Raw genomic sequence first — 27,375 nt, 5'->3', positions numbered from 1 at the left:
CTTTAAACTCCTAAAGTGTCCTTCCCCTCCTTTCCCCCACATCCCCTCCCCACATATAAACACACACACACATACACACACACTCTCTCTCTAAGCAGCCAATTATAAAACACACACACACACACACACACAACTTGACATTTAGAGGAATTTGCCTAGCTTGGGACAGGAGGGGAAAGGTGGGGAAGGCCTAAAACAGTGACATTATCTGAGGAAGCAGCAGCAGAGTTTATTCTCAATGATCTGGGGAGAGGACTGAATTGATACTCACAAAGAGTGGGTGGTAGTGAAACTGGGGAAAAGGGCAGGGAGCCCAGAGGCTACTGTCTCCCCTCTAGAGTTCACTCTGGCACTCTTACCCTGTTCCTGTTGATCAGAACCACCTCAACTTTTTTTTTTTTTTTTTTTGGAAGGGAAGTGGGGAAAGCTCTAATGTGTGGGTTTCCTCTCCCATTCCGTCTTTCCCTTTAAAAGTGTTTTTGAATTTATTATCTTTTTAAAAAATTCCACAAAGTTGCAGTAAGAAGGGATGTACCCCTAAGAAGTGGTTAATCAGAACCTGGTATAAATACCCACACCCAATACCTCCCTACTAGCCCCTCTCTCTGGTCCAGTATTCTCCTATCCCCTTCCCCAGATGTTAGTAATCTCTTTTAAATAAAAGTCTTGATACAATCATATATAAACTTTGTGCCTTTGAGGCACAAACAGACATGGTGGGGAATGGGAAAGATGACTTTCCTTACGTAGTGAGGGCTGTCCAGGCTGGGAAGAGGTCCAACTTGTAAAGGGATTTGGGGGAGGCAGCATGTTCTGTCCTTTGGGATGGGCAGGCTGTTCCAGGAGGCTAGTCACCAAACCAGGAATGAGCAGAGAAGAGATGTCCTGCCGGCTCCTCACTGCGAAGGTGGCACTGGGGTGACTGTACCTGGGCTGGGGGCTGTGGGATCTGGCGGGATTGGGGTGCCAGGGTCTGTGGAAAAGAAGTAGATCAATCAGCTGAACTGAAAGATGAGACTCAGATTTAGGCCACTACAGACAGACAAATACATAGCCAAGGTATGAAGCTCACAATGCATGAGTGGGATACTTGCTACCACTTTGCTCTCCATGGATAGCCCCAGACCTAATAAGAGGAGGTTGTTGTACCCCAAATAACTTCCTTTGCTCCTCCTGGGAAACTTAATAAGTGATCTAGGTCAACCCTGAGAGTGTTTACTAAGACATCGAGCTTAAAGCAGCTAAATCTTTTATGACAGGATCAGGTGCTGGAGATATGGGACCATTTGGACATGAAATCTATATGCAAATTAGTAATGTGTTCTGAGTTCACAGCTTGGGTGTTTCTGTAACATGGCCCCTCTCTGACCCCACCAGTAGTAGAACCTAACTTCATCCCAGCTGTAACAGCTGCATCCCAGGCAGGCTGGGCGGTGCACCCCATGACTACCAGTTTGGAGAGTGGTGGAGAAACATTAGAGGATCCCCTTCTGTGTTTTGATATTTCCAGAGTCATTATGCGGCAAAGAATGGGAAGCTCTTGTCAGCCACTGAGCTCCATCCTATTTGTCCTTGATCCCACCACACATTCCCCTATGCTACCCTTCCCTCCTCCCCTGTCCCCTCCTGGTCCCTTCTCACCTGGCAGCAGGCTGGCACTGGGCATGAAGTTGCCCTGAACAGCTGCCACAATAGCAGGGCTCTGGGCGGCAGCGGATCCCAGCCCTGGCCCGAGAGGCAAGGAGGATGGCATGGTGGTGGTGGTCGCCGGCAGGTTAGGATGTAGAGGGCTCGCCATGGACACAGGCAGGTTAGGTGGGGGGAGGGTTCCCGGGGCAAACGGGAGATGATGGTGATGCCCATGCAGGTTAGGAGGAGGAGGGAGGTTAATATTGATGGAATCAGCTAGGCTACTAAATGGGATGATGGATGACGGAGGAGGAGGAATAGGAGGAGGTGGCATGCTGAAAGGCAAACCCAAAGGAGCATTACCGGCCACACTTGGGTGCCCACTGCCTGGCACTGCCCCTGGTATCATTGAGGGAGGAGTTTGTTGGCTGGGGAACGGTGAGGGGCCTAGAAAAAAAGGACAATGTTAGGAGTTATAAGATGCATTTTCTTTCTGGTTTGTTTAGCCAAGATACCCCATTCTCTATTGTACTGAATCTTTCCCTCTGAGGGAAAGGGACAGATATTTCCACATGGCTTCCCTCCATAGTTCTGTAGTAAAAAAAAATATTGAATAGCCAAATATGGATCCCAGTTCTTATAACTGAAACTCCCCAGAACCTCAATTTCTTTTTATTTATTTATGTTTTAATAATATTCACACATCTATCTAAAAATTATTGTCATAAGATAAATAGAAATTATAAAACGTTATGTAAATGTCTTATTAATAGTTTTCAAAGAGGAGGGCTGAGTGCTGCCAAGGGCTGAGGACAGATAAAATACTTGCCAGGGAGTGACCTCTACTGGCTTAGAAAGGAAATACGATTCGACACCTCTCCCCATACCTGAGCTCATCTCCTTCATTCCCCCAGCCCCCAAAGAGAGGGCCCCTACATAGTCAGTCCATGTTAAAGGCTCTCTATCGCCAGTATGCTGTGTACAAAGGACAGTGGCGTCAAATGGGCCACAAGCCCATGCATAGGAAGTCAAGAAGTTCCTGGACACTTCCTAACCATAACTCACCGTGGGGTCCAGTGGGGGGTGCTCCAGGTGGGACTGTACCAGGCTGGGAAGCTCCAGTTGGCTGTAGCTGTTGTGACCCTGAGGCTGATCCTGTCTGTCCCATCTGTTCAGTGGGAGCCAAGCTGCCAGGAGGAGCCCCAGTACCAGCAGGGGTAGAGGCCACAGAGGGTGGAGCCACAGCTAAGCTATGGGCAGGGGGTGGCACAGAAGCTCCTGTGGGTGGTACTGGCTGGGAGCCGGGGGGTAAGTTTGGGGGAGGCTGCTGTTGCTGTTGGTGCATTTGCTGGAAATGCTGCTGCCGAGCCCTCATCTCTGCATACTTCAGCTGTTCCATATGGAAGGCTTGTCTGTCAGCCAGGAGCTGCTGCCTCTGGTACTCCAGCTGTCAAGGTTATTGGGTATCATCAGTCCAGCTCAAAAGATGATAGAAGCAACAACCTGCCATTCTCATTAGTTTATTCATTCAACATATAAAATCCAAATCCCTATGCCTGATTTCCAGAACATTCCCATCAACTGTGCTTATGGTATATTACAGCCTATGCTCCAGAAGCTCCATGAAAGTAGGATCAGGTTTCATCTAAACTTCATATTTCTCTAGCACCTAGCACAGGGCTTTGCACATGGATGTTGATATTTATAGAATGACAGAAAAAATGAATAAATTGTTCTTCATTTTGCTAGGTTCCCTCCTCACGTTCTTTTAGTCTAGCTTAGCTAATTTATGTATCATCTTTTGTCTATTACTTACTCATTCTTTCCCTCTGGTGTCTTTTCCCTGTTACTACTAGGATTTAGGTCTTTCCTATTCATTTTCTCTCTCTCTTTCTCTCCTCCTCCCAAAGACTGGGTCTCTCCCAAGATTGGAGTACAGGGGACTACTCACAGGCCTAATCTCCCTACTGGTCTGCCCAGGAGTTGTGACTTACTCTATTCCTCCTCTGGGTTAGTTCTTTCCTCTTTATGCAGTGTGATGAGCCTTTGCTTTTGAAGGGCTAACCATATTGGCCTCAGGCTTACTGTAGACACCTAGTTGGCCCAGCCCCCTGCTGCTAGTCACCCAGAAATCTCCCCAGTAACTAGGATTATACCATATATCATCATCCTCAGCTGTTTGATTCTTTCTTCAAAATCTAATTCAAATTTCCTGATCCCAGAAAGCTTCAATCAACCAATCCACAAGCATTTATTAAGTACCTGCTTTGTGTTAGCTATTGTGATTGGTGGTGGGGCTACAAAATCAAAAAATGAAATTGTTTCTCATTTCAGGAAGGTCAAAACATACAAATATGGAGAAAAGAGGTACACAGTCTAGCTTGGCAAGAAAGGCCCTAGCAGGATAAGGATTTCATTAAGGTGGCATCTGAACTTTGCTTTAAAGCCCCCAATTTTGATTTCAACTGAACTCTATGAACTGAAATCTTCTTGGGATCATCTGCTTAATCTATTAATTTGCATTACAGTACTTTGCCATCATATTAGTCCCATTAGCCTCTTTCCTAGCTCATGCTCTCAATATTAACTCCCCTGGCCCTTTCTTCACTCACCTGCACTCTCATACCCATTGCCTCACTTAGCTGCCTGGGGTCAACTTTCTCCTGCTCTGTCCTTGGCTACTTTCTACTTTTCAGGAGCCCTGCCAGACACCGTTTTCTTTCTGCTTTGCAGCTTCACTTCCTGTCCTAAACTAAGACACTGGCTCCACAAGGCGGGGTACTTCCAGAGCTCTTGCTGAGTCCCTGGGGGAGGCTACTCACAGCCTCTCGCTCCCGGTCCATGATAGTCTCCAGCTCTTCAAAGTGCCGAAGTTTGATTTCCAGCTTTTTCATCTGGGTTTCCACTAGCAGGGCCACCAGAGACTTGATCTTTCTCTCCTCAACTGCAGCTAAGTGCTGGGGCAAGGACAGAACAGGCTAATGTGAGACATTCATTGGGGAGAATTACAATGACAAAAAAAATTCTGCAACTTCCAAGAGGTCACTTATTAGTCACACTTCTGGTCTAATATGGAGTTTGACAGTTTAAAAAAGATATGAAGAAATTGGAGTAGACATCAAAGAAAAGAACAAAGAAAAACTCAATTAGATTATTTAGGGTAGAGAAATAACTAAGGTGCCCTGATATAAGGGTGGGTCTACAAATGATAGTCCCATCTCTATAAAGGATAATGAGGAAATGGTAGCAAAAAGGAAGGAGATGAAAGAACATAAACAACTTCTTGTGAATAGTGAAGACACAGCAGAGAACACCAGCTCCCTCCCCAAGAATCTAAAGCAAAGAGTGACCCGTGGACATTTAGGCTGGCTGTGCTGCAAATCTAAATTCCTATGATATGAAGGCACTGGGCCCCTCACCTTGGCTTTTACAGCAGCCGCTGCCAAGGCAGCAGCAGCTGCAGTGGAGAGGTTGCCTTCGCCAATGTCCCGCTCCACTTTGGTTTTCCTCTCACCCTCAGCCTCAACTACATCCTTTAGCACCTCCTCTTGACCTTCTTTTGGCTCCTTCTCTTTTTCCTGGTCAGCTTCAAATGGGAAAACAAAGATTAAGTCAACTCTTTGGTTCCCATCTTCCCTTTCCAGACTCTCAACCCACACATCCCAAAGCCTCACCCATGGGGTCCCCATCACTCTTCTCTGATTCTTTTTCAAGGTCACCTTCCTTCCCCTTCTCTTCTTCCTTTTTGGGTGCTTCACTTGGTTTATCCTTTACTTCTTCCTCTGTGGTAGCACCTCCTTCCCGAGGTTCCTAAAGCCCGAAAGGAAAAAGGCAGAAACAGCACCTATCAATATACATCTGAATTCTGTTTGACTATTGTTATATCCCAATTTGCACTGAGTTTATTCTGCTGACTTCTAAGATGATAATTTGGGAATATGAGACATATTTCACAATCCTTCAGGGCAGTTTCCACTTCCTTTCTATCTCCCGGTATAGTCTGATCACCATCCTAAAAAGAAGCCAGTGCTTACCTTAGGCTCTTTTTTCTCCTCTGCAACCTGGCCTTCTGCTCGAGTCTCATCAGTCCCACTTTCTTCTAAAAGCAAGAAGGGAAAATAAGAAACATGAAAATTAGTGACTACAACTAATTTCCAATTTGTCTACTATACAGTCAGAGCTGTAGGATGAGGACAACCAAAGGGTGTCAGGGATTATTCCTTACAATGCTGGTTAAGAGAAAAGAAACCACATTGCCCACAACAATGCTGAAAGGAGACATCCTTACCAATCCTATCTGGTTCATCAGAGGTGGTTCCTGCAATGCCGCTACTCTCCAAACCAAAGGATGGGTCTGCCTTGCCTGTCATCTTGGCTGCTTCTTCAACCTTACGAACATGAGCCTCCACCAGGGCTGTGGGAACCTCTTCTTTCATCTTGGAGAACTCTTCTGCAATGCCCAGAAAGGATGAGAGTAGAGCACATCATTAACCTTGACAGCCCCAAGTGTCTTCCCCACCCCAGGGGATACACCTATTACTCTTAAAAATTCTATGTAGAGCTATCTGTTTGGAGTTCTGGGTTGCCCCCTGAGTGAGGGAGGGAGGTGAGCTAAAAAACCTTTGATGTCACTGGATGTGAGAACAGGCAGAGAATACTCTTGCTACGTTACCTAAAGCAGACTTGGCGGCAGCAGAAGCCACTCGAGGATCAACCACTGAGGCCAGGAAGGCAACAGTGCTCATGACGGGGTTACCAGACTGGCTGAAGGGGATGGGCTGGTAGGCAAGGGGCCCAAGGGAGGCCTCTGAATCCTCCAGGTATGGGTCTTCAATAGGCAAACGGAGGAAGTGTAGTATGCATTCATCCTGTGTTCGACTCCCTACATGCTCTGACACCTTGTTCCAGTCATCTTTGTACATCTCTAGTGCCTGGGAATGGTAAAAGTCATGACTTAATTGAGCTTCCTTCTCTCTTAGTAGCACCCCTCTTTTACAGACAGCACCAAGAAAGAGGAATGAAGAGTATGAGCTAATTCTCTATTTTAAATATCAACATTCATTGACCGATTTGTTGACAGAATAATGGTTTGAACTCTAATTGCTAGAATTCTCAGGTGCTTAGATAGAGGGAAAATCTGGGAGAGAAAAAAGCCAAAGTAAGAGCCAAGGTTCAGGATAGGGTATGATGCCCTCAATGTCCCATTTACCTCAAGAAGAAGCAGTGTCTCTTGCTCCGTCCACTCACGAGTTGCACTGGCTGCAGCTTTGCTCTACAGGAGATGTAGTAAAGAGTAAAAGGAAAGAAGACAGGATCTGTACAAGGAGATAGGCTGCTACCACCAAGTGCCATGCCATCAACCTGCTGGTCCCCTTCTATGCCTGCCTCCCTCCCCAAGTTTCAAACCTTGGAGGGTACATTCTTTTTGGTGTACATATCTGTCCGCAGTCCAAAATTCTGCATGTCTGTGGGTTTCTCTTTGCCTTTTTCAGGAAAGTTCAGCATCTGCTGGGAAGCTGAGGTCTGCTGTTATGAGGGAAGATCCATCAAACACAGGGCAGAATAAGAATGGGAAAAGTTTCCTGCCCAAGATCCATGGTTAAGAGAGAGATTTGCTTTCCTTTCCCACTATTATAGTATCTCATGTTTTCATATCCATTCTCTCTAAGTATGGCCCCTCTTTCCTACTTCATAAGGGGTGAGCAAGAAGTTGAGGGGTGCTATACTGCACCTACCAGCTCTGGCTTCCCCTTAGCTGTCTCCGGCACCAGGTCATCTAGTTCTTTGCCTTTTCGCCCAGCTTTGTTGTCAGCATCAACTTGGCGGCCCTGGTGGACAAAGCATGGTGCCATGGGGACTAGGCAGATTAAATGGTGGAGACCACATAGAAAGTAGAGTGCTTTTTCCTACCCTGAGCAAAGCTGCCTCTTCATTCCATCACAGAATTTACATGAAATATTAGGTATAATATTCACTTGTATAGGTTTCTTAAGAGAGATGCTCTAGAGAACTAACTTATAAGTCAAGAACACCTATTGTGTTCCCAGTTCTGGCTCTATGAATTTTATACACCTGGGCTTCTTTAAGTCTTTTTTACAGGTAAAATGGGAATGATGTATCTACCTGCCCTACTATCCTCAAAGGGCTATTCTGAAACAGGTAAAATGCCTAACAATAAACACATTCTAAGAACTTTCTGTGAACTCTTTTATTTTCTATCTTTCCATACATGTATCCTGATCCCCATATTAGACATTATGAGGAACTTTTCCTTCCTCTGTATCTTCATATAGTACAATGATATTAAATACATGGGGGCCTGATTTGCCTGGTTCCTTTTATCCTAAGAGAAGATAAAACTCTGCACACATCCCCGGTCCTCTAATCTACCCCATTCTCAAAACCAGAACTGGAAGGCCCCAGGAGTCCAGCCCACAGACTATTCCCTTTAGCACCCCACACCTACCTGGGGGGTCTTGGGCTGCAGTGGTACTAGCCCTGAAGGTGTGTCAGCAAGGACATGGAAGTGAGAAGTAGGTGGGGGCCCCATGGGAGTTGGTCTGCTCTCCGCATCCACCTGGTAGTTGATTAGACCCCACTGTTCCAGGAAGGCATGGACTCTGTGAGGGCCAGGAGGCAGAGAAAGAAGTCATTCCAGGACACTCACAAAAGTGGAGGGAGTGCTTTCTTTCTGTTTCTTCCCCTTCTTTCCCCACAGTTCATCTACCTGGGGTTTCTACTTCTGCCCAGAGACACTTGAGGGCAACCTGGACTCAGGTCTGGCAAGGGAAACCAACATCCTCACTACCTTCTTTCACCAATCACAAGTCCTACCTCATGATGGCACAGACATCACCTGCCAGGTTCCGGCGGCAGGCAGTGGAGGTGAGGTACTCTTGGGGGTTCAGTCGGTAGGTGTCAATCATGAAGTTTCGATAGGCCAGGTAGCTGGGAGAATAGAAGAAGTGTGGGTAAAAGGAAGTGAGGATGAAGGGCAAAAAAGGGAAGACAACTGTTCCTGAGCAAGGGAGATAAGTTAAACTAAAGTCAGGTCAAATATAAGACTAGTACCAAGCTATTAATGTTAAAGGACACATCTTTCCTTTCTGTGGACAACGATCACCTCTACAAATGTAGAAAGCAGTATAAGGTAACACTGGAGATCATTAAAAAAAAAAAACAGTGGAGATCATTCTATTAGATCACAGGATCAGACACAGAGCTAGAAGGGACCACTGAGAACACTGAATTCAATCCTTTCATTTTGTAGATGGTTTTGCTTAACTGTTTTCAAGGATTGTAACTATTTGGGCAGAGGGTATTCACTAGAAACTGTCAAAAAACATTCTAATCAATTTTTTTGAACATATCTCAAGTACACCAAGTCTCAGCCAATGGGAGTCTTTTCTTTTGTACATTCCCCTTGTCACCCTTGATAACCATTCCTTCACTTCCTTCTTCAAGGACCCAGTATCCTCTTGGTCTCTATTTTCTTTATCAAAACTTACTCTGAGAAAATTCAATTCAACTAAGATATGTTAAGGAGTTGTTACAAAGTTACACACTGTTTTAGGTGCCAGGGATAAAAAGGTGAAAAGCAACACTGGCTTTCTTAAGGAATTTATGACTTGAAGAATTGGAAAAGGAGACATGTACATGAATAAAAGTAATACAAGGGAGAAGGCCATCAAGGAAAAAGAAGAGATGCAGGAAAGTATTAAAAGAAAAGTTTCTTTGGGAGGAAAGTAAAGGCTTTGGGAGAAAGCTCAGCTATCAGATATTTACTCTCTAGAATCAAATTCATGTCATTTTCTCTCTTGGAGGTCTTTGTGTTCTTGTTATTAGTTACAGTGTGAAGAGATTTGTCCAATGTTAAAGAAATATCAAGACTTACAAGTGCTGGGAAAGCCTGTCAGAAAGGCCAATAATGAATCTTCCCAGACCAATCCTAAACAACACTCTCAGGATAAAAACACTAACAACCCCCCTTTGCTGCCCCCAACCCTTGGCCCTGGAAGCATTGATACAGAAGGTAGGGGAAGAACAGAGGCTACAGTTTCCTTACATCTCTGGAGTCTTGGATTTATTCTTGCCATTGAAGAATTCTGGCAGAGCCCTCCTCTCAATAGCATGGACGCTGTAAAAGAAAGCGGGATGGCTTCAGGAACTGATGAAAAAAAGGAACTGTTGACAGCAAAACTTGGGATCACATGGGATTTAGAGCTAGAGGGGTACTCACTAATCATAAAGTTCATCTCCTATTCTGAAAACAAGGACCTGGAGCTCTAAATGCATTAAGTGACTTGCCCAAGGTCACACAGGCAGTTAGGAGTGGACCAGACCATGAAGAAAACACCAGATCCTCTGACTCCAAATTCAAGGCTCTTTTTGATACATTGGGCAGAAGAAAAAAGAGTCAGAATTTGAAGTAGGAAATATGGAGGCTGAGTTTTACAGAGAACTTGTTTGCCAAAAGGCTCCAGAGGGGGCTGGGTAATCAATCTTTCAGAAAAGGGGAATTTTCTCATCTAACTGGCTCAGAGGAGAGCTCCAAAAAATATTAGAAGACTCGAAGTTGAGATAACAGTACCTATTATAGTCAAACCAGGCCGCATAGCTAGGGATGATGATGTGGTGAGTCTGTTCAGTCACATTGTCTTCATGAAGGTCAGGATTCTTTGCCTGTTCACCCTTGTTGCCAGTACTGCTCTCATCCTCATCCTAGAAGCATGGAGACTGCTGATTATGTAGCATTCTCTTACTTCCTTTTACTAATTCCCATTTCTCCCACACTCTTAGGAGGTGAACATTTGGGACAGACAATGAGGACAGGTGGCTGAGGGCTACAGATCCTAAAAGAATCAGAGGATTGAAGAATAGCTACAATGGGTCCTAGATGGAAAAGCCTGGACAAGTCTGGGCAGTAGGAATCTTTGTAATCCCAGAGTAACAGTTGTTATTTATTATTATTATTCCCACCTTGCCTGTGGTCTCCATGCTCTCATCTTCCTGTTCATCTGGAATAAAAAGAGTTGAGCATGGAGTGAAGATGAATCTCAAAGTAAGAGGGATCCTCTCATCGAGCAAACTCACCTGGAGCAGAGTGATTAGCCAGGCCCATCAAAGGCTCTTCTTTCTCACTCTGGCAAAGGAAGCCACCCCTCTTGCCCACCTCAGATGCTTCCTACTATGTTGAGCCTCTCCCTCCTTACCAAGATCAGTCATGGTGCCTCCTTTGACTGGTGCCGATTCAGAATCCTTCTTGGTATTGACTATATTGAGATAGAACTATAATTTATTATTTAGCTCCAGCTTCCAACAAGCCCTCTCCCTTTCTTCCTTTTCATCACCACCATCATCATCATCACTAATACATATACAATGCCGACTTTGTGCCAAGTTCTATGCTAAGCATTTTACAAATATTATCTCATTTGATCTTCATAATAACTTTGAAAAGAAGGTGCTGTTATTAACCTCATTTTACAGAGGAGAAAAATGAGACAAACAGCTCAAGTGATTTACCCGGGGTTAACAGCTAGTTAAGTGTCTGAGATCCCATATAAACAGGCCTAACACTTTATCCACTCTAGCTGCCCTTCCCTTTCATCAATAACTCCTCAAATCCCTTCATATCTTATTTAATTAGATAAACATAACTTCTTCCATTCTAATTTGATCTAGAGTGCACTTGCTTCAACAACTTTATTCTCTTCTCTGTAATATTCTTCTCAGTCCATTTGTCTGTCCCAAGCATTACAAACCCTTAAGTGGTAGGGACTGAGTCTGATTACTCCACAGAAAACAGCATTCCATACAAAGAAGTGCTGAATGGAGGGATTCCAATGAGACATCAGGTCTAGCCACCAGCTATATCTAAGGGACGTTCAGGCAGTCTAGGCAAGGTGACAAGCTAGGGAAAGAAAATGGAAGCTAGGAATACAGGTGAGTATCTACCTGTCTTGGGCAGTGTTACTTCTTCCACATTGGGGACAGGTGAGGGCTCATCCATATCCTTGGTCAAATCCTCTTGTTCTTCTTCTCGATGCCCACGCTTTGACTTAGTATAAGGTGTTGAAGGGCTACATATGATAAAGAGAGGGAAATCCTGGTAAAAATCCCTAAAAGGATTCATGGGGAAGAAAAGCAGGAAGGAATCCTCAAGATAATTGTTAAGTACAAGGAAAGCTCCCCACAGTGTAAAACAATGAACAACAGCACAAGTTTCTCATTTGAAGAGCCGAGTTTGATCAACTTTTACTTTGGACCAATAACAGAAGTGAAGTCAGTGACATACCCCTTCTTTGCATTTTTCTTTTTTGCTTCAGGGGTTGGAGAAGGGGAGGGAGAGCGTTTTCTTTTTTTGTAGTTACTGCCCTTCTTGTCCCGTCTGTCTGAATCTGGGCTATTCACCTGGATATGAGGAAATGAGACCCATGTCAGAAGATAGCATCACAGGAATGCACACCCACTGTGGGTACACTCAAGAGGACAAAGAAGCAAAGCATCTCACTTCATCTGTCAGTGTCTTAGCTGAGATCTTTTTACGGCGAGACACAGGGTTTTTGTCATCATTCACTTCATAATCTTCTTCATTCATCCATTCGTTGAAAGTATCTGTGTCCAGAATCCATTTTGCATGAACCTGAGAAGCAGAGACCAGGCTCAATAAGGCCTATATCAGGTCTCTTCAATTTCCCAACTTGCCCTGAGACACTATGAATCTCAAATCTGGGGAGGCCATGAGACTCTCAAAGAGTAAGTCTGGACCTCTCAAACAGGGCAAAGAGGAGGAATGTCTTCCTTTATACCTAGAATGAATTCTTTCCCCATTTTCAATTGTTGAAATCCTTCTCTTCCTGCAAGGTCCAATACAGATGTCCTCCCAGCTGAAAGGTATCACTCCCTATGCCTCAAAGGTTATAGGATCCTTTAACTGGACCTCTCCTTTGCCCTGTCATAGTTCTTTGTGTCTAGGCCACAAGATACCTAGTTGGATTATAAAGTAAATGAGAGGGATAGTTTTTATCCCTTCTTTTTATCCCTAATGTACCAAACATAGTAAGTGCTTAATAAACATGTATTAAAACCTGTTGCACTAGTTACCTTTCTTGGTTTCTCAGGTGTGGGTGCATCTTCCACAGAAGCTTCAATTTCACTTGCTGGAATCCAAGTGTCATAACTGTCAGAGGAAAACCGAGCATGACATTGCAAAACAAGAGAAGAAATCATGTACAGACACTTTTCTGGAAGTGTTTTATCTTTTATGTTCCAAATAACTAACCCAAGACAAAGGGTTGAGTATTTGAAAATCCCTCCAACCAGGATCCTTGATCCTGAATGTTTTAATACCATCCAACTACCAGTCCCACCAAAGACAGCTACTTGCAGATACTCTGTTCAACATTTTGGGACTTATGAATCTGTTAATGTTCCTAAGATCCCATAGGAGTTAGGATCAGATTCTCACCTGTCAGGATAGTAGCCCCAGTGCAACAGAACTTGTTTGTCTCTCTTCATGACTGGCCGTACCCATTCCTCTGCGGGGAGAGAGCAAGAAAGAGAAGAAAGGAGTGTGAGCTGGTAATATGGGTGGTAAGTAAGAGAAAAGGGACCCAGAGATGAAATTGAATCTACTCCTGATATAACAGTAGAGTGGGCAAGAGGGGACTCTGATTAAAAAGTCCCTCCCAGTTCTTTCCCCTCTGTCAGAATTTTCCCTGTGTGATGGAGAGGAACAGAGTGGTTTGGTTGATGAGGCTTTCTTCCTCAGTCTACAATCAGCAAGAAGACCCTGATTATAGATCATGTTGAAGCTTACCTTCCTCCAGGTTCCCAGGAACAGGGCATACTATATGGGAGGCATTATTCTTATCTTCAGTGACTGTTCCCTTAGACCAAAATAAATCAATACATCAGACAGGAAAAAGTAAATATGGTGTACTCTCAATGATCTCTGCTAATAGATGGAAATAAGGCTGTGTCCAAAATAAACGAGAGTCCCAGTTTCAACTCTGAGTGGAAACTTTAACAATGAATTTGCTTTCTACAGGTAATTTTCTTTGGATGATATTATAATTAGTCTAAACTCCCTAGGAATATATAAGTTCAGTGACAGTTTCGCTTTCATAGTAAGGAAAAAACCTATACAGGATTTAAAGATTTCTGACTTACCAAGAAGACAAGGTATTAAAAAAAAAATCCAAAATTGATATACTTAATTGCAAATACTTCTTCAATGTTCTATGTCAGCTAGTTATTTAATGTACAATCTTCACATAATAAAGGTACAAAATTAACCCCTAAACTGGTGACATAGACCCCAATTATTTCTTGGGGTTGGGCAGAACAGAGTTTGGAAGAGGCTCAATATCATGAGTTTTATCTTCTTTCTATTTCTTTAAATAGTGAGAAGGGCACCAAAGACTAAGCTTGGAGCAGAAAATGTGAACCATTCAAATGGAGAAAGAGTCATGGAATTTCATAGGAATCTCTCAGGTGCCTCTATTTACCTGATGCCTTTTGATAATGTCCTTCAATTTCCCTAGCAGCTTAAGGTCAATCTCTGGGTGTAGGAAAATATTGGGTCGAGCCAAACAGTTATTCTGTAGGAAGGACAAGAAGGCAGTTAGGTGGTTAGAGTATTCTGAATTCTCACTGCAGAGTAAAGGAGCCAAATGAGATACTCTTAGATGTTACCTGCACAAGGGACTTCTCAATAGTCATGAACATTTCCACGTTGCGGTCCATGCGGGATGGATTCTGGAAATCGTAACGCCGCCTTGTGGGAAGGCAAGAGCCCAGTGAGTGCCATGGCTCAGGCCTGGGATGGGGGGGGGGACATACAACTTCATAACTTGGGGAATTAAAACAAGGCACAAAAAGAGCCTCTAGTTGGCAGGCCCCTATTGCTTCTCCCAAGGCTAGCTGATCTAAAAGGCTCAGGCTCTCACCTATCGAGATTTCCACTGAACCCTACCCTCTAGCTAAGTCTATTGGCTAGCCCACCCATTTTGTTGTCTCACCTTGCTGTTTAGGAAAAACCTTAGCCCTTCTCCCTATTCCCAACCTGGATATAGATTCTTCTTAGAACACAAAGTAAAAATATATATTTATTCTACAAAAGAAAATGAGAACTCAAAATAATCCCTGCTTTCCCAGTAGGCCAAACCTACTCATGATGCCACAATGAAATGGCCATTTCCATTCCTAGCCATGCCCTTTTAAAAGGGTGATCAGGAGGGGGACCCATTCCCACCAAACTGAATCTAAAAAGAGTCTGAAGGTCTCTCACCATCCCTGGTCGCTCTTGAACTTGTAAGCAGCTGCAAGAATATGACATAGGGAACCTCCTGCTTTGAAATCTAGGAAACATTTGATCTGCAAAACCAGAAGTAGCATGTGGAAGGAACAGCTGAAGAGGGAGTGGTAAAAGCCACCTCCTCCCTCCTCTCTTATCATTTCACTTGAGAAAGCAAAGTACAGCAATAATATCTGCCCCTAAGCTGAGGATTTTTTCTTCCATTATTTTATCCTTTGGACAAATTCCTAGATGGAGGAGAGTAGCCTCGGGATAAATCAAGATCTCACTGAGATAGATAATGCCCAAATGTGGCTGACTGGACCACTCTAAGGTTGGCTTGGGAAGGAAAGATACATATGTAAAGTCCCTCCCCAGGCTGTTGGGATACCCACCTGCCTTGGCCCTGTAGACTCACCGGAAGCTTGGTAAGTGGCGCGTTGCTCACATGTTTGCCAAATACCTCCTCCTGGAATTGTAGCAACTGTACCACTAGGCTAGACAAGGACTTGTTGGTGGGTGGTTCAGCTTGGATGTACTAGGGAGAGAGGCAAGAACAGAATACCAAGGGCTCCCATTATATCTCCCACAATCCCTAAGTTTGGGAAAGAAGTCCCTAAAGGGGTGATAAAATGTCTCAAAAGGAGACATTTTAGAAGCCTTTCTACTCAGATAATAGTAGATAGTAGACAGTATGTGAGAAGAAAAGACAGAAAGGAGGCACCTACCTTCACTTAGTTCTAAGAGCAGCTGAAAGAACTCAGGGAGGTAAAAGTTCTGCTGCCAGCAAATAACTGATACTGTTTAGTGCTTAGTGTCCAAGGGGGAAAAATTCCCTTCTCTTTCTCCAGCTTCACCCTATAAGTTCACCTGCCAGGACCCTCTTATCTTGGTGCTACAACAGTACTCTGGGCCATAACAGCCTTGGGCTTTATGGAATCCAGCCCATGGGGAGGGGAGGGGGGAGAGAAAAGTAGAGCTAAGGAGAGCTTTTCAGAACTCACTGGACAGGATAAGACTGTCCACTAACTTTTTGGAACTTTTGGAGGAGGAGAGAGAGATGAAAATCTTAAGCAAAATTGCTTACTAATATAAGGCAGGTCAAATAGAACTGTCCCAAGATATTTATGGAGGGGACTTTTTGGAGGGTCTGTTTGTTTAAATTCTCAAGACCTTACTTATATCCCACTTAATAGAGAAACTGGCAGGCAAAACTGGCTATTATCCCCGAATAAACTAGCTTAGATACAAGATCTAGTAAGAAGGTAGGTGCCCGAATATCTATAGGCCTTTCTTAGCAATCCTGGACTTTTTCAAACATCCCCATAAAGTACTTCTATCCAAGAATTCTAGCCTTTAAACTCATGTCAGACGGATCCTCTTAGGAATTCTTTTTACCTTTTGACCTCAATTTCTTCAATCCCAAACACAGTGTGGACTGCATCCTCCTCAGTGGGAGGCTGGGAAAATAGCTCCAGGGGAAGGAGAGGTTACAGGAGGGAAAGGGAAAAGACAAAAAGCCCAAGAGTATAAAAGCCACACCAGATCATAGGCAGTCAATTTCTCCCAGAATCCACTGACTTAAGCCCCCAGCTTATTCTTCCTCCCAAAGGTCAAAGGTAGTAACTGCCTGGAAATCAGAGCCCCATGCTGGGTACAGAGAAGCAACAGTCAGAACAGCTGACTGTCAGGATTCTGACACCTGGAGAGACCCCAGAAAAAGGTTAGCTTGTATCCAAATGTATCCAGGAACCTGAAGAAAGGTTTCACAGACCAGAATTTTCTCCATAGTACCACCACTTACGACCTCCAACAGGAATACCAGAATGGATAGGGAGAATTGGAAAAATAGAAAATCAAGATGGAAAAAATTAAAAACAAAACAAAACAAAACAAAAAAAAACTTAGCCTTCCTCCTTAGAAGAAAGAATGGGGCAGAGAGAGGAGCAAAGCAGCAGATTCTTTCCTGAGAATCTGATTATAGGGAAAGAACACAATATAGGTGGATGATGTCCTCTTATCAGCCTTCCAGACAAAGGACATAAGCAGGAAAGGGCTGGTGGAAAGGGGAGATAACATTCCACGGACCTTTTGTTCACTTCTTTACTACCTCCAGTCTTGGGTAAAAGACTGAGACTGGTCTCAGCACTGGGACTTCAAGTCAAGATGGGGCTAAGGGTGGAGATTTCATTGTAAATGCCGAAAAACTGTTTTAAGAAACTGCTCTCCTATGCACTGGCAAAGATATCCCCTTATATGGAGGCAAGAAAGACAGGTAACAGCGCAGAGCTCTTTCCCCAGGCCAGTGGGCAAGAGAGAGGCCTGCCCGAGGGTGTCTGCTCCGGGCTCTGCATCATTCCCTCCTCCCGACACCACACACACAAAGCCTCGGGGAGGCCTCTCCCCCCGGGCTCCTGGGCACCGAGGCTGGCACGGGAACTACCCCCTCGGCTTCTTTCTCCTCCCTCTCCCGGGCTGGCTGCTGTCTTCCTTGAGAATTTTAAAATGAACCACAGAAAGGAAAAGGACAGTGATAATATTTTCATAGCGCTCTATGGTCGCAAAGCGCTTTACATGTGTGATCTCAGGGGATGGGGGGGAACCAAAGGAGCTGGGGACATCGGATAGGGGGTGGGGAAGGGGAAGGGATCAAACAAATGGAAGAAAACATGGGGGGGGGAGAACAGGAGGTGGGGGGGGAAAGGTCATGGAGGGGGAGGGGCAGTGAAAGGCAATGGGGCAGGGCAGGGGTCGGTGGAGCACGGGAGAGGGGTATCTAGCGAGGGGACGGTAGGGAAGGGGCCAGTGAGAAGGAGGGAGACAGCGGGGGAGGGGGCAGCGGGCAGAGGCTGAGCGGGCCCGGCCCGAACAGCTCGGGATGGGCCCGCGGCATGGGGGGTGGCGGGGACCCCCGCGGAGAGGGGCGGCGGCGGGGGGGTCCGAGCGTCGCCCTTTGTCGCGCCCGGGGCCCCGGCCTGGCCCGGCCCGGCCCGGCGCCTTGTGCTCAGGCCCGTACCTTCTTGTAGTTCTTGCCAAGCCACAGCCGCACGTTATCAAACTGGGTCACGGTGTCTGCGGCCTCGTAGTACTTCACGTTGGGGCCGCCATCCTTCTTCCGCACCGCCATCTTCTCCTGGCTCCCCCCCCCGGCTGCCGCCGCCGCCGCCACCGTCGCCGCCACCGCCCGCCCCGCTCCCTCGCCTCGCCTCCTCCTCCGCCAGCCGCCCGCAGCCGCCTGGGCCCAGCGCAGCGCCCCCTGCCGGGCCCGGCCGCCGCGGTGCCGGCCCGCGGGAGGGAAGCGGGAGGGTTGGGGGGTGAGGAAAGGAGGAAGGAGGGTCAGTGAGGGGGAGGTGACTGGGGGTTTAGTGAAGAGCGACGGCGAGGGGGGGTCAGTGAGGGGGGGTAACGGGAGGTCCATGGGGGGCGGCCAGTGAGGCTGAGGAAGTGACTGGAGGTGGTCAGTGAGGAGGGGGGAGTGTCGGAGGGGGGATTAAAGGGAGGAAGGAGGGGCTGCAGTGGAGAGCGGGTGGAATAACGGAGGGGATTGGAGGGGGAAATGACAGGAGAGGACGGGGGAGAAATAATGGAGGAAATCAGGGGCGGGGGAGGGGGAGAAGTGGCGAAGAACCGAAGGAGCGACGGAGGGGGTCAGTAAAGAGTGGGGAGAATGATAAGGGGGGGGTCAATAAAAAGTGGGGGAAGGGAGCAGCGGGGGGGGGGTGAGGGGTCACTGAGGGACAGATGGAAAGAATGTCAGGGACACTGAGGGAGGGAGTGACAGGGAAATAAGGGGTGGGGGAGTGACTGAGGGAGGTCACGGAGGGGCAGAGGGAGAGCATCGAAGGTCACTGAAGGGTGGGAGGGATCGAAGCTCTTCTGGGAGGAGAAAGGTCCCTCCAAACCTCCGTCCCTTCCCCTGGAACCCCCACCCTTCAACAACTCCTCTCCCCGCCTCCGGGGGCGCCCCCTCGGCCCCTCTCCCTCCGACGGCGCCCCGCTCCTGAGGCGATCCGGGGCCCCGCCCTTTCCTGAGTGGGTCCCGAGCCCCTTCTCTCAAACTTTGCTGAGGAACCTCGCAGAGTGCCGGGTGAGGGGGCATCGGCCCGAGAAGTAGGAAAAAAATTTCTCCTCAGGTTTGCAACCCTCTCCGCGCTGTTGGCGACCCTTCCTATAAGCGCGCGGCAAAAGCCGAGCCCGGGAGTCACGGTGGCCGAGTGGTTAAGGCGTTGGACTCGAAATCCAATGGGGTTTCCCCGCACAGGTTCGAATCCTGTTCGTGACGGCCGCTTTTCTTTTCACCCCCCCCTGAAGAAAAAGGAAGTCCAACCTCAGTCGAGTCGAGTCGCTTTCGGTTGGATTTAAAAAAAAAAAAAAAGGTTCATCCCCTGGATTTTCGGGGCATCGAGAGGAGGGGCGTGTTTTGCAGAACCCCTTCGATGGCCGGCGCAGAGGACATTTTGCTAATCCCTTCCTTTCCAGGTCTGCTCGCGCTTGCTCGTTTGTATTAATTTTTCTAAGGGGATATAGGGTGTGATCAGCTTGAGTTTGCATTGGATGTAAGGCCGAGATATTTTTAGGAAAGACTCTTAGAGTAGATAGGACGAGATCCAGCCTTCTGGGGCTGTAATGAGAAAGAGCGGAGAGAGCAAAGAGTGTATGAAGCTAGGGTGACTCTACTCAAACATGGGGGGAAGGCGTGGCTAAAAAGCAAATTTATGCACTTGTATTTAAAGTCCTTGTGCGGGGCTGGAGCGCGAGGAGGAGAGCTAGTGCGTGTGGTGCCAAGAGAAAGTCGCTGTCTTGCAACGCGAAGGTCCTGAGTTCGAGTCTCGTTTGTGGAGGTTGGAGAATTAATGAGGCGACGTTCATTCTACCGCCTGGTCCTCGGAAACTTCTTCCCCTTTGGTTATTTGTTATTTGAGCAGGAATTAGGGAGAATGGAAGGAACTAATGTAGGATCAGATAGTGGCGAGTTTTTAATTGAAGTCTGATCTATCCTTCAGACTTGTTGTGTGCATAATAATAAATTGTTCCACACCTAATTCATATCTTTATTGCCTTTTCCCTTTTTTGTGAATCCCTGGATATTAGCTTTAGTTTTAATAACTGGTCTCTAGGGTCCCAGGATGGGGTTTTAGTGAATTGAAGATGCCTGTAGATCTGTGCTCTCGCGGGATTTGGTTCAACTGCATGTAGAGTCCAGGGCAGAGGACTCCCTGGGTGGAGAAGAGAGGGACACAAGGCCTGAAGCCCTGGGGAACGCAAACGTACTTTGACTTACGTGGGATTGCTACGGAAGAAAACAGCACCTTGAGAAGTAGAATTAATCAAATGGAAATGGAGATACAAAAAGCTAACTACACATTAAAAACCACAACAGCCAATAGAAGCTAATGATACAACAAGAATCATCCAAACAAACTACAAAGAATGAAAAAATGGAAGAGAATGTAAAATACCTCATTGGATAAACAGCCAACCTGAAAAATATATGCAGAAGAAACAATTTAAAAATATTAAGTGTAGACCTACCCCTGAAGGCCTGAAGGCCATGACCAAAAAGAGCCTAAATAGCATTCTTCAAGAAATCTTCAACGAAAACTGCCCTGTTATACTAGAACTAGAGGGGGAAATAATTATTGAAAGAATCCTTCCGATTTATGTGAGATCGCTTGATTTCTCCATCCAGGCTCCCCTCAGTCAGACTGCTTATATTCAGTTAAGTTTGGGAGATGAAGGAAAATCCAGCATTGCTACAGTAAAATCTACCAACTCAGAACTGAAGATGTTCTCTTTCATTTTCTGGAATTCCAGTTTGATTTCAGACTTTTTACCTGGAGGTTTGACTAAATGGTGGCATTCTTCTCAGGGGTTAAGATTTTGCAGTACTTTTCAAAAAAAAGCTGACATAGATGGCCCCTGGAGATATATAGTGGAGCATCAAATAAAATAGCAGCATTCCATGGGTTAAACCAGCATCATGTTATTCACAACAAATACACATCAACTATACATACAACAGATATAGGACAATGCAAACTATCACTTAAGCTGCTTCACTGATTACAGGTACCACATTAGTACATGCAGTGTCACAGCAAATCATCAGTATCCATAGAACACAAGCAAATATGCAAACAGCTGAAGCAGGTGCCATGGAGTGCCATCCATTACATCTCAGACCACTGCCAGTCATCTTGACTTCCACCCTTCCACCCTGCCACTGAACTTCAGTGAGTCTGGAAAAGAAAGGCTGACAGCTTTGTATAATTCTATTTCAATTCCCGTCCAAGTGGAAACATCACCTACAATGCCACTGGTCCTCTTTAAGATAAAAATGAACATCTGCCTCTATTCTTGGGCTATATTGGTTGTGTGGTTGAGTTCTAAGGCTTCATCATGACTATAGTCCTGCTTTCCTAAACCTGAACTTGTAGAGAGTCTAGGCCTGCTGTGTGGTTTACTACATTCTATGAGGGCATGTAAAAACTTGAGCATTCTCCACATCTAGAGTTCTAGAGAGCTAGAGAGGAAAATTATACCTCAGAATTAAAATTTTTCTATCATTTGAACTGGCTGTTAGGGGTATGGTTCAGAGAATATTCTTCACTTGAAATGTCTTTCTGGAAATTGAACCAGACCTTCATGATTAGAAGGTCATCTCTTCCACATGGCATCCACTGAAATGAGTGTCCATCACTTTTTGTCTATCTTTCAGAAAATTCAAATATCTCATCTACTGTAAGTGGTTACAATGGATTGCTTTTGTAGAGTCACTGCTAATCTCTGGGACCATTTTGTTTACAAAGCAATTTGACCAATTTCTCCACTCCTAAGTATGGAGTATTTCAATCAAATTGCTAACGTATCTCACAAATATCATAACTCAGCAGAATATCATCTTCTAATTGAAGATCTTTACAATTTACTCAAAAATCAGTTAATCAGATACAGCTTCAGACACTTACTGTCTGTATGATCCTAAGCAAGTCATTTAACCTTGTTTGTCTCAGTTTCCTCATCTGTAAAATGAGCTGGGGAAGGAAATGACAAACCACTCCAATATCTTTGCCAAGAAAATTCCAACATGCATTTCACAACTGAAATGATTCAATAATAAACAACAAAGATGATAGTATTGGCTGAAAAGCCAATAAAAAAGCCAGCTAAGGACTTTTCATAGCAGAAGCAACCAGGAATCAGTCTCTATCTTGCTTCTGGACCCCAAGGGCTCTGGAGGAGAAAATGAGGTTGGTGACATTTCACAGCCCTTTCTCACTTAAATCCAATTCCCTTGTATTTCATGGCATCACGTCCCTGATGGCATGGTCCTCTTGGAGAACAAAGGACTAACAACAATTATTCAATCATCATGCTATCATTCATTTCAGTGTTCTTTTGGGCCAAAGTTGTGACTAAGGTGCTAAGCTTTCTCTAATTCTTCTTAAAGCAAAGAAATGTACTAATTGTATTTGCTTTCTTTCTATGCTCTGAGACCCTATAATCAGTGAGTAGTTGTCTTTCAGGCCCAAACATGAGCTTGTAAAATGTAAAGCCATTGATTAGCATGGAAAAGCTACACGTTGATCCCATTGGACTTTTGTCTTCAGTGTCCCTAATATGTTCATTAAAAATGTTTATTTAGACTGTGGGAACTGAATGTGGATCACAACATAACATTCTTACTCTTTTGATGTTGTTTGCATTTTTTCTTACTCATTTTCTTTCCTTTTTCATCTAATTGTTCTTGTGCAACAAGATAATTGTATAAACATGTTTACACATATTGGATTTAACATATTTTAACATGTATAACATATATTGGATTGCTTACCATCCTAGGGGAAGGAGTGGGGGGAAAGGAGGGAAAAATCTGAAACACAAGGTTATGCAAGGGTCAATGTTGAAAAATTATCCATGCATATGTTTTGAAAATAAAAAGCTTTAATAAAAAAATGAAAAAAAATTATTTTGAACAAACATTCACAAAATTGAGCATTTATATATACACACATAAGAACACAAAAGGAGAATTGCACAAGGAGTTAGTGGGCAGTATGAACTCTAGGTTGATCATTGCTTTTTGTTAAAGATCTTAAGTTCTGTGATGGAAAGAGCCATCTACATCCAGACAGACAACTATGGAGACTAAATGTGAATCAAAGCTAGTTTTTTCACCTTTTTGTTGTTTGTTTGCTAGGGTTTTTGTTTTTTTTCTGATCTGATTTTTTATCTGATTTTTCTTGAGCAGTGTGACATGTATGAAAATATGTTTAGAAAAATTGCATGTTTAACCTATAGCGGATTACTTGAAGTGTGGCGAGGGAGAAGAAAGAGAACAATTTCAAACACAAGGTTTTGCCAAGGTGAATGTTGAAAACTAGCTTTGCATGTATTTGGAAGATTAAAAAGCTATTATTAAAAATAAAGATCCTAATCTATTTATTTAGCGCTATACCAATCAGACTCCCAAAAAACTATTTTAATGACCTAGAAAAAATAACAACAAAGTTCATATGGAAAAACAAAAGGTCAAGAATTTCAAGGGAATTAATGAAAAAAAAATCAAATGATGGTGGCTTAGCTGTACCAGATCTAAAATTATATTATAGAGCAGCAGTTACCAAAACTATTTGGTATTGGCTAAGGAATAGATTAGTTGATCAGTGGAATAGATTAGGTTCAAGGGATAAAACAGTCAACAAATATAGCAACCTAGTCTTTGACAAACCCAAAGATCCCAGCTTTTGGGATAAGAACTTACTGTTTGATAAAAATTGCTGGGAAAATTGGAAACTAATATGGCAGAAACTAGGCATTGATCCATACTTAACGCCGTACACCAAGATAAGGTCAAAATGGGTTCATGACCTAGGCATAAAGAATGAAATTATTAATAAATTAGAGGAACATAGGATAGTTTACCTCTCAGACCTGTGGAAGGGGAAGGTCTTTATGACCAAAGCAGAACTAGAGATCATTACTGATCACAAAATAGAAAATTTCGATTATACCAAACTGAAAAGTTTTTGTACAAACAAAACTAATGCAGACAAGATTAGAAGGGAAGCAATAAACTGGGAAAATATTTTTACAGTCAAAGGTTCTGATAAAGGCCTCATTTCCAAAATATATAGAGAATTAACTCTAATTTATAAAAAATCAAGCCATTCTCCAATTGAAAAATGGTCAAAGGATATGAACAGACAATTCTCAGATGAAGAAATTGAAACTATTTCTAGTCATATGAAAAGATGCTCCAAGTCATTATTAATCAGAGAAATGCAAATTAAGACAACTCTAAGATACCACTACACACCTGTCAGATTGGCTAAGATGACAGGAAAAAATAATGATGATTGTTGGAGGGGATGTGGGAAAACTGGGACATTGATTCATTGTTGGTGGAGTTGTGAACGAATCCAACCATTTTGGAGAGTAGTTTGGAACTATGCTCAAAAAGTTATCAAACTGTGCATACCCTTTGATCCAGCAGTGTTACTACTGGGATTATATCCCAAAGAGATTATAAAGAAGGGAAAGGGACCTGTATGTGCACGAATGTTTGTGGCAGCCCTTTTTGTAGTGGCTAGAAACTGGAAACTGAATGGATGTCCATCAGTTGGAGAATGGCTGAATAAATTGTGGTATATGAAAATTATGGAATATTACTGTTCTGTAAGAAATGACCAACAGGATGATTTCAGAAAGGCCTGGAGAGACTTACACGAACTGATGCTGAGTGAAATGAGCAGGACCAGGAGATCATTATATACTTCAACAACAATACTATATGATGACCAGTTCTGATGGACCTGGCCATCCTCAGCAACGAGATCAACCAAATCATTTCTAATGGAGCAGTAATGAACTGAACTAGCTATACCCAGAAAAAGAACTCTGGGAGATGACTAAAAACCATTACATTGAATTCCCAATCCCTATAGTTATGCACACCTGCATTTTTGATTTCCTTCACAAGCTAATTGTACAATATTTCAGAGTCTGATTCTTTTTGTACAGCAAAATAATGTTTTGGTCATGTATACTTATTGTGTATCTAAGTTATATTTTAATATATTTTAACATCTACTGGTCATCCTGACATTTAGGGGAGGGGGTGGGGGGGTAAGAGGTGAAAAATTGGAACAAGAGGTTTGGCAATTGTTAATGGTGTAAAGTTACCTATGTATATATCCTGTAAATAAAAGGCTATTAAATAAAAAAAAAAAATTAAAAATAAAGATCTTAAGTCTGTTAAATTTGCTCTTTATATTGCTATTATATAAATTGTTGTTATAGTTCTGCTCATTTTATTCTGCATAAGTTCATACTTCTCAGGATTCTCTTAAACTGTCTCTTATCATTTCTTATGGTATAATAATTCTCCATCATAATCATACAACACAATTTGTTCAACTAAAAGCCAATTGATGAGTTTCCAGGAATTTTTCTTTATTTTTTCCCCTACTTTTAATCCCTCTATTAAAATCAGTAAATTTCCTTATTGGGTTGAATATATTTCTATAATAAACTCCATATATATTTTGCCTATTTCAGAAAGTGAGGTTTATCCTATGCAAACTCTTTTTTTTTTCAAGTTTGTATACTCATCTTCTTATGCCCCGCCTTTATGAGAAATAGCAAGTTCCACTAATTTTTGCTTGTTTTTATACCAATGTACAAAGTGTATATCCTTTTTCTTTCTATTGTTAAAACTGAAGGAATTGTAGGAATTGAATGAACCACATTGTGACTCAATTCTAAATCTATCTTGATTTCCTTTCTATTCAATTATGGGTCTACTCCAATTTCTATTTTGTTAGAGAACTTTATTGCATTGTTTGAACTTAGTCCTGTGACTGGGAGCTGGATCACTTCTACCTATTGCGTAGAGACATTTAACAAAGACCTAGGTTATGCTAACCAGAAACCCAGTCAGATACAAAGATTGATTCAAGATTTCTCACAATTATACATGTAAAGCAGCCCATATGTCTTATTTGAAAATTGGTCCTATACTAGTAAATTAGTTATTGTTTCCACGTTCCTTTGATTGGATACAGATATTTGGGGGTAGTGGAACCCCTTTTTCTGGCTTTATGGAATTACAATTACTTGCTTTTCCCTTCTCAAATCAAAAAATCCTTAATCTTTACCCCAATTAAAAAGCAGATTATCTATTGTTTTCTTTTAATTAATTAGTTTTATTTGATTGTTTTTAATGAATAAAAATCTGTCTCTCTCTGTATTCAGGGTCCAGTGCCAAAGCTGAAGAAGCCAGGTCCCAGTTCATTAAGCTCAAATCCTTGTTTTCTTCGTCATTTCAGAGTCCACTTGACACAAAATCCTAATCTACTCTATTACCTCTGTTTTTCTTAAATCACTTCATACCTTTCGAAGACATTAAGGTTCTGAAGGAACACTTTCTTTTTCTCTTCTTTTTATAGACTTTTAGTACTGTTCTTTTTTCCCCACTTAGAAAAGAGGTCTTCTCATATGTAATGCTTAAAAATCCTCTATTTCATTTGAAGGGCTGTTTTCCTCTTGAAATACTACACACAACTTTGCAAGGTAAGCTTTGTTGGGTACAAAAACATACCTTCTGCCTTTCCTTTTCCTTTCTTTCTTTCCTTTTTCTTTTTCTTTTTTCTTTTTCTTTTTTTTTTAATGGTAGAAGGTTGCCAGTCTTTTATGATCCTGATTGTGTTTCCTTGGTACTTGAACTCCTTTCTGTATGTTTATTTATAGGACTTTTTCTTTGATGTGAAAGCTCTGTATTTGGGCTATGATATTCCTTGAACTTTTACTTTTAAGTTTTGTTTTAGGAGGTGATTGATGGATTTTTCTTACTATTTTCACTAAAAATAGATCTAATAAACATAAGCCTTTGTACAGAGCCAAGATGGCTGAGTAAAGGCAGAAACTCTACCAACCTCTCTCCCCAGACTGCTCCAAATTCCTTTAAATAATGATTCTAAACAAATTTTAGAGCATCAGAACACCTAAAAAGATGGAGTAGAACATTTTCCCCCTGAAAGCAGCTTAGAAAGTCATCAGAAGAGCTCTGTGACAGTAGAGGGGAAGGTCACTGCAGCCCTGGACCAAGCCCCAGTTCCTGTCCCAGACCCCCTTCACCTCTGAATTAATGGCAGTACTGGTGAGTTCTAGACTTCTCAGCTCAGGGACACCAACGAGATCCTGGAAGGTCAGCAGAAAAGGCCTGTGAAGCCAGGGTGGGAGCCTAGGGCGAACTCTCAGTGCAGATGTCCAGCACAGCTTGGGTCGCAATCCCAGGGCCCAAGCATCAGCAAAGCAGAACTCTATTGATTCAGCCAGATCTTTATTACCAGTGAAGAAGGAAGATCTGCTTTAGCACATTAGATCTTACAGCCACTATGTGGCAGTTCCAGGGCAGAAAAGAAAGCTTGTAGTTAGGTCTTAGA

The 27,375-nt window shown here is 43.5% G+C and overlaps 1 protein-coding gene and 1 non-coding gene across 7 annotated transcripts; one reads left to right on the top strand and one right to left on the bottom strand.

Annotated features, from left to right (window-relative positions):
* Nucleotides 1–213: 213 nt before the first annotated feature.
* Nucleotides 214–18,160, bottom strand: SMARCC2 (SWI/SNF related, matrix associated, actin dependent regulator of chromatin subfamily c member 2). Of its 6 annotated transcripts, none has more exons than XM_031941192.1 (29): nt 17,946–18,160; nt 15,348–15,467; nt 14,924–15,009; nt 14,329–14,452; nt 14,142–14,234; nt 13,451–13,520; nt 13,100–13,169; nt 12,736–12,811; nt 12,143–12,274; nt 11,927–12,042; nt 11,587–11,711; nt 10,842–10,901; nt 10,609–10,646; nt 10,220–10,350; nt 9,695–9,766; nt 8,464–8,577; nt 8,096–8,249; nt 7,365–7,457; nt 7,036–7,155; nt 6,839–6,901; nt 6,302–6,560; nt 5,918–6,079; nt 5,664–5,728; nt 5,304–5,439; nt 5,049–5,215; nt 4,452–4,586; nt 2,695–3,076; nt 1,642–2,076; nt 214–973 (listed from the first exon to the last, which is right to left on the bottom strand). In XM_031941192.1, exons 1-29 carry the CDS (start codon nt 18,054–18,056, stop codon nt 897–899), a joined length of 3,786 nt encoding a protein of 1,261 aa, XP_031797052.1. In that variant the 5' UTR covers nt 18,057–18,160; the 3' UTR covers nt 214–896. The 6 variants fall into 6 exon arrangements, with proteins under 6 accessions (XP_031797052.1, XP_031797057.1, XP_031797053.1 ...); XM_031941197.1 differs by having other exon boundaries at nt 1,993–2,076; XM_031941193.1 differs by having other exon boundaries at nt 7,036–7,152.
* Nucleotides 18,161–19,129: 969 nt separating this feature from the next.
* TRNAS-CGA lies at nt 19,130–19,211 on the top strand. Its single transcript has one exon. It is a non-coding gene; the product is annotated as a tRNA-Ser (tRNA).
* Nucleotides 19,212–27,375: the final 8,164 nt, after the last annotated feature.

This window comes from Sarcophilus harrisii, chromosome 5, assembly GCF_902635505.1.
Source record: "Sarcophilus harrisii chromosome 5, mSarHar1.11, whole genome shotgun sequence".
NCBI lineage: Eukaryota > Metazoa > Chordata > Mammalia > Dasyuromorphia > Dasyuridae > Sarcophilus > Sarcophilus harrisii.
Note: the sequence above shows the minus strand (reverse complement) of the source record. Positions and strands in the feature narration are given on the sequence as shown.